The sequence below is a fragment of the Lolium rigidum genome, chromosome 1, assembly GCF_022539505.1.
Source record: "Lolium rigidum isolate FL_2022 chromosome 1, APGP_CSIRO_Lrig_0.1, whole genome shotgun sequence".
Lineage (NCBI taxonomy): Eukaryota > Viridiplantae > Streptophyta > Magnoliopsida > Poales > Poaceae > Lolium > Lolium rigidum.
Genome location: NC_061508.1, coordinates 16,676,492 through 16,683,875, shown reverse-complemented (window position 1 = coordinate 16,683,875; position 7,384 = coordinate 16,676,492). Strand labels below are relative to the sequence as shown.

Below are 7,384 nucleotides of genomic sequence, written 5' to 3'. Positions count from 1 at the left end.
TACCATGAAGCAATAGTTTCAAAATCTAGTATACAACCCTCATATCTAAGCTAATAAATCTAAACTTGCTCTGATCATTAATTAAACAAGGAAGACAACATCTCGAAGAAGTGGAGCAAGAAGACTTGCCGCGGTACCTACGATGGCCGGAGTAGATGACGCCGCTTATCTGCTTATTGGTTAAAGAAAACTTAGCTCAAATGAAGAAAAAAAATGGTGGCACGGAAAATTGGAGGGGAACCGTGTAAGTAGGTGGTGTAAATCGTAGGAAGGTGATCCTATTTCTTCCGCTAGTTTTTATAGGACACGCGGTACCTCCCGCCATCTCTCCTCCACCGCACGAGTTCGGCGTTGCTTTTTTCCACCAAATGCGTGAAAAGATGAGCTTAGAAACGGCTGATTCGTGCATTTCTCCTTATACAGGCTCTGACTTAACAAGCGTGCTTTTGTCCGTCAGAGCCGCGATGACAGGCCCTGAATCTGACTTAACAAGCGTGTTTTTGTCCTTAGAGCCCCGATGACAGGCCCTGAAGGCCTGAACGAAGGAGCGCGCCCTGTTTCACGAAGTTTTCAGGAACGGAACATCAGCGCGAGGAGGGTCGGTCGCTCACCAAGGACGCGTACAGGGTAGTAGATAGTCTCTCTCTACCGTGTGACAGACAGATGGTATACAAACCAGAATAGGTGCTACTACGGAAGAGCCGTGGACATTCAGGAATTCAAACAATACTACAGACAGCGGATCTAATACAAGTATACAGACCAGACCGTTATGTATTCACGGTCCCGGCCACAAACAAAGGATAGCACGTAGTAGATCACACTCGGACCACCAGGCCTCCATGAGACCATGACCTTGTGTTTAGTAGTTCTATACTATGAACTGCTTTAGTACTAGTTCTATACTATGAACTGCTTGCGCCAATCAGCAGTACTTTATTCATCTACTCAGTGGATAATGGGCATCATTTCTTCAAGATATTGGGCGATGAACGTAATTTTGGCCCGCACATCGGGCATCGTTGGCTCTCTCTTCAGGAGATTGGAATGATTCGTGATGATTTCGGCCTCCCGTTATCCCTCCTCCTAGGATCCTGGAGTTGCTGCGTTGCCGGGAGCGCCCAACTCTGTGCAGGCTGCCTGCCACCATCGACATGTCGGCTACCTATGGTCAATCCACAAGTATACATACTGAGGGTTAGAAAACGTTGTGGTAGATAATGTTGTTGCCATTAGAATGATACATATCCATCTCAGCAAGTACAAGACAATACTCAAGTCCACATATTAATTCACAAAAAAGTTCACACAATTTAATACCCCCTCCATCCCACGAAGGTGAGATACATCAAATTTTGACAAATCTCAGACAACCTTCGTGGGACGGAGGGAGTACATGAGTGAGTCGTTTTGAAACTTGATTTAATCTTTGGTGTCAGTCATAAGACCCAGTTAACAAAAGCCAAAGTTAACACGACATATCAGAACTGAACCTAATATTTGCACCTCCTCACGACAGACATCATAAAACCAAACAATCATTCATGTAAAAGATGAACCAGCTTACAGGGGATCAGAGATATTTCATGTTCCGTTTCTCAGTCCTACTTAATAATTGATCGATCGATATAGCTACCCCATGTTTTTAAGGACTGAGATTGTAGAAGATGTTCCACTAACAATGTGAAATACACTATCAGGTCCTTCTTACTAGGGATAGTCAAGGGCTGAAAACATTTTTATTAAAAGATCATTTTGTACAATGAGGGCTCCACATATTTAAACTAATCTGTTTCTATCAGCTTTCTTAATCTCTTTTTGAAGCCATTTTAACAGGCAAACAGCAAAATTCCTCACACAATAAGAAATGCTGAAATATTTATGTTTAGTTTCTATCATTTCACATTGAGCAGGTAAGTGACTCACAGATACATAATATTTGAAGTCCACAGAGTTATGAAATATTGCTTACCAGAGTTATCACCATTGGATATCCCAGCATTTTGGTTCCATCCTGGTAACTGATGTCCAGCATTTCCCCTCCATGATTCCTCAAACCCAGGTAACTCATCTGCATACAAAAAATATGATGACAAATATATAAGAACTGCACTGAAGGGGGCCTAGGGCCCTAGGGGCACATCCACAGAGAAAACTAGAAATATAAGACATACCTTCATTGAGATTGTGCAATATCTGCGTACTGTCCACCTTCCCGTCTGATTTCAGCTTCTTTGTTACCGAGTGTCCCTAAAATAAAGTAATGCAAGGAGAATTAGCTGCATACTCAAATTCACAGGATATAACCTGTAGTCTGTCACTGTAGTCTGGTTCAACAGATCGATACAAGAAAAATTACTAGCTGAAACTCATATCCACTGGATATAATCTTTTAGCTTTGGATACTAAAAGTCATACATGTCATTTTTTCTGGTTCAGTTCCGCATCTGATAATCAAACACTGTACCATATACAGACTTTGCTCTAAGATCCAGTGTGCATAAAAGATTTTCGATAACTTTGATTTTTTAGTTGGTCAACGAACATAACGAAGGGTAATCTGTCTACCTTATCATGAATTCCTCTGGAGATCCTGTGGGTAGCCTCTTTAGTAGTTGTATCTGCTTCCTTGCTTTCTTCCACAGTGATCTGCATGAAATTTTGACTGCCTCGTTAGTTCTGAATTTCTGAATATAGCAAAACAACCATAGATAATTGTGGATGGGGAATTATGCTTACTCCATCACTGCCGCTCCTCCGGGTCTTGGAGGCAGTGTAGTAGGCTCCATTAATACCGCCGTAGGTCACCGAGGAGCTCTGGTAGGTGAACGTGCGGGGCTGCGGCTGGCCGCCACCGTTCGCCCTGCTGGGATCTCTCCGCAGCTGAACCTGGCCCCCTTGCATCCCTGAAATACACAGACGAAGGATATATATATATAATTTCATATGGGAATCAGTCAGACGGCATCCCAGTGAACAACACGAAGGAATTGAACCAATTACAGCCAGACCCTACCATCGTTCCCATCATCCGGCTCCTGAACATAGGCCTCATGGCGGGTCGCGCCATGTTCCCCGTCCTCCTCTTCGTCATCGTCAATCTCCGTGATGACGGGCCTTCCGGGATTGTTGCTGCTCCTCGGAGGAGGAGCTTGCTCGAGGAACCCGTCCCCGGCCCCGAACCCGCCGAACATGCCAGGGCCGCCCATCGGCCCGAAGAGGCCGGGGCCGAACATCCCGGGGCCGCCCATCCTGCCCCCGAACGGCGGCTGGGTGAAGAACGGGTCGTCGAACGGGTCCCTGCCCCCGAACAGGCTGGGCATCGGTCCCCCGAGAGGGCCGAAACCCCCGGCGCCGAATCCGGCGAACGGGCCGCCGGTGCCGAAGGGGTCGTTCCTTCCGTCCCGCCCTCGCTCCATTTCCCGGTGATCTACACGCACGCGACCTCTTGTGGACACAGCGAGAACAATTAGCGCGCAATCAGGGACGGTGGTTGCGAGCGAGAAATCGCGACGGCTCGAGCGTCTTACCTGAGTATCTCGAAAGCGCGCCGGGGAAGGAAGAGATGGTTGCGGTTGCGGCGGCGGTGCGCGAAGGTTGGGATGGCCGGAGAAAATTTCCTCGGACGGGGACGCCTTATTTAATTCCGGTGTTGGTGGGGTTGGAATTTGGGAGTCGACGGCGACGTGGAACGCTGCGGGTGGGTCACGGTGGTGACGTCTCGGGAACTCGCGTTTCCTGAAGGTTCGGGCGGCGGAGGCCCGAGAAGGCGAGAACCCTCCAGACTGGGCTACGCACCTACGATACGTAGGAGTTTTCCTCATTAAAAAATGTTAAACTTAGCAATCCCACAGAAAAAAACGAAATGGCAAAGATATTTATACCGCCTCGAAATGTTTGTATATATCTCCATCAAGGGTTATGTAGCAAGATACTTACAATGGATATGTGTAAAATGATCAATACACGACGCCACTGTTTAACTTTAAGTCCTCGTGGTGTGTTCCAAATAAATTGATTATCCATGTGTTGAAGAATTACCTATTGACGTAACAAATTGTAGTTTGGCTTTTGATTTTGAGATCATAAGAAGTTAAACGGAATAATAACATGTACAAAGAGAGATCATTCTCACTAGTTAGAATAGGCACAATAAGTAAGTCGGATCCAAATGATCTCTTGTTACTCCGTGTAGCCATATCATCTTGTCTTGATCATGTGAAGGAAATAGTTTCAACGAAAAATGATCAATTCAAAAATAAACAGTAAAGGAAAAGAAAAAAAGAAAAAAAAACAATATGTATATTTAACTCCACGATTCTTAGAAACTCCAAATCTATTGGATGTTTCATGTTTATTCTAAATATTGGCTAATTTTGTGTTAAATTTGGTAGAAAAATGATTAAGCAATGTTTAATAAAATGTTAAGTCTTATGGTCGGTAAAAATAGAGTCTAGGTAACATGAAGGTAACGAGGTCTTTGTACTACCACCATTATGCTAAGGGATGTTGTTGTAGTTAGCGAAATGGTGCTGAGTAATGTAATATCTAGTGAGATGTAGATTCATATCGACGAGCGCATTACCTAAGAAGAGTGGCAGGATCCACACCTAGCTATGGTCCCGCGAGCCAATTTTGATTTGATCACACGTGAATAAATGAGTCAATATCTTAGTTGATCGGCACCTGGCTGTGACAGATCATAGGATGGCGGAAATTTACTTTATATCTCTCGAAGTGCGACGAAAGGGGTTTCTATAGTGGGCATATTTATATACTAGAACTAGAAGTTACCCCGCGTGTTGCAGCGGAAAATTGTATTGTGCATATGTAAATTTTTCATAAGTTTGAAAAAATGGTGACATTGTTAGATACTATGTTATTTTAAATCTCTAGATATACATGTAGAGTCCCCATAATTTATTAGAGTATACACCTTCAATAAAATGCAGTGAAGCCGGTAAGATTGTGTACATAGTGTCCCCAGTCATCTTTAAAATAGGAGAAATCATGTATGTAGTGTCATACAATGCTCAAATTTAGATTTACAAAATACTGGCCACCCATGTCAAAGTCTTTGGATATTATTATAAGCAGAGTGAGACAATCTGAGGATGCAACTCATCAGACACAGTGAAAATAGAACGACATGAGATTCCAAACATAGCAAAGTAATGGTTTATATATAATCTTCGAGCGGTGTGAGGCAACTTTAGAATGCTTAAAGGCCCATTGCTCACATATTCAGCTGATCTTCAGGTATAGTGTTGGTAGTTGTACTGCAATACAACATGGCTTTTGTATATGTTCTTAACCACATTAACTGTGCCATTCTGTGCTTCTGTCAGCTCCACGGGTTCTTGACAACTGGGGTAATGAAAGGAATTTAGCAAGTGATTTTTTTATTTAATCTGCATACCTCGAACATCGTAACAAATCCAGAGAACTCATATAATATATAAAAGTATCTTCTGATAAACACAACAGCTAAAATAGGTGAAAGGGCACGAGCACAGTAGATGGCTTCTTTCCAGGGGACTCTATTTTTAATTCTTGTAGTGGTTGTGACATGGCTTCTCTTGACAGTAAAGAAATATCAAAAGGCTTCTCGGATGGTTGCTGTTATTTTGTTAAGAGCATATCAGATTCTTAGACTTGCAACTCATCAGGCACAGGGAGAAAATAGTGATATACTGATATGAGATCTCAGTAACCAAAAGAGTACATTATAAACAATGAAAATTAACACTACTAATACCTGATTGCAGTGGAGTTCGACAAAACTCAACAATATTTATGTAGATAGATCATAAATGGTTATTGAAGAGTCATTCAGGGGTAGTTCGTAGAGCTGAAGTGTTCATGTTTCTGATCCTGCATTTAGCTGCTGCATGACTCAATGTGAAAAACACATATATTTAAATAAAGCAAATAGTAATTTATCCTGACCTGACAAATGAATATTAGATACATTCATACATCAAATAATATCTTCCACCAGCCAAGACAGCATGGTACATGTCCTGATCCCTCTTTTTAAATCTCTGATAGACTGATATGATGCAACCGTATGTCTTTCTGTCTGATAGACTGGCATAATATAGGGGTCTTTCAGAATAACAACTCTGCTGGAAATCAATGTATTACTGATTCTGTAGTGAACCATGGATAGCCTACATTCAGTAATATACGCAAACAACAAATCGGCAAACACCTGCAGTGCAAGAGTTAAATGACACAAAGAAAGGAAGTGAAAGAGAGAAACTAATGGCGGCGGGCCGGCGGTGGAGAAGGGAATACCGAGGTCGATCTGCAGTCGTTGTGCTCGGATGAATACACGCATCGATGATATGGTGGATGGAGTGGAAAACACATGCACGTGGAGCTGTCCTGGTGAGTCTGTGATGGCCTTTGCTGATTGATGGAGTCATGTTTTTGGATCGCGGCGTACGTACGTGGACCATGCGAACATAATACCGCCGATGCCAGCAGAGCTATGCGCCATGCGAGTACTGCTATTGAGTAACAATTGTGTGAATGAGTGGTGGGAACTAAATAGATGCATAGATGGAGGGGAAGAGGAAGCATGGGAGGAATCAAGAGATAGTTAGTAGAAGAAAGTGGATCAGTTAATGTAAGGCAAATGGTCTGCTCGTCTTGGCTAGAAATAATGGACATCGAGTGTTGGAAGGGGAGTGGAGAAGACGCCGCAGAGAACCCACCACACCTGAAGGTTGTAATGCGACTGTTACACTACAGAAATCAATTAACATCAGACAAAATGGAGGATGGCCAGTCCATAGAGCAAAACGAAAACGGCTGAGCTGACATGTCTGCTGATGTGGACGTCTTGCATGTTGAGATAAATAGGGTAGTGTGGGTCTTCTATTTAGAGATAGAAGATAAACCACAATGTATGTGGCGGTCTAAGGTTGTAATGCTACGTTACCGTTTGCCTGTGTGAGGGAGCCAAAAAAAAATCTCGACCAGTGCGAGAGATATAATTCTTACTTTTCATTTACCATCTTGACAAATGCAGAAGAGCCAATTAATGGTAAGTTTTTTTTCAATTACTAGCAATCTAAACGAGGAGAGGAAACCTTCTACCACGATACTTCCAAACAAACACCCTTGCCTTCCGAGTCTAGGAGAGTTGGTATCTCAAGGAGGCAAGAGGGCTAAGGGGATCAGGTGGGGGTTGGTCTCTCTATATTTGTTTACGTGAAAACTTTGGGGAGCCGATCCGGTGAGGTTCATGCTCCAAATTGAGATCCTGTTGAATGTACATCACATCTACCGTCATCCACATGTTTGAGGCGGCAGAACATTGAGTGGCGGATTACTAGATTCGGTGGTGGTCAGAGTTTCCAACACATGAAACTAT

General features: G+C 43.2%; 1 protein-coding gene across 1 annotated transcript; it reads right to left on the bottom strand.

Moving 5' to 3' along the window:
* Positions 1 to 669: 669 nt before the first annotated feature.
* Positions 670 to 3,634, bottom strand: LOC124668068 (myeloid leukemia factor 1-like). Its single transcript, XM_047205273.1, has 7 exons — positions 3,531 to 3,634; positions 3,017 to 3,447; positions 2,740 to 2,906; positions 2,569 to 2,649; positions 2,175 to 2,250; positions 1,973 to 2,071; positions 670 to 1,165 (listed from the first exon to the last, which is right to left on the bottom strand). Exons 2-7 carry the CDS (start codon positions 3,417 to 3,419, stop codon positions 1,035 to 1,037), a joined length of 957 nt encoding a protein of 318 aa, XP_047061229.1. The 5' UTR covers positions 3,420 to 3,447; positions 3,531 to 3,634; the 3' UTR covers positions 670 to 1,034.
* Positions 3,635 to 7,384: the final 3,750 nt, after the last annotated feature.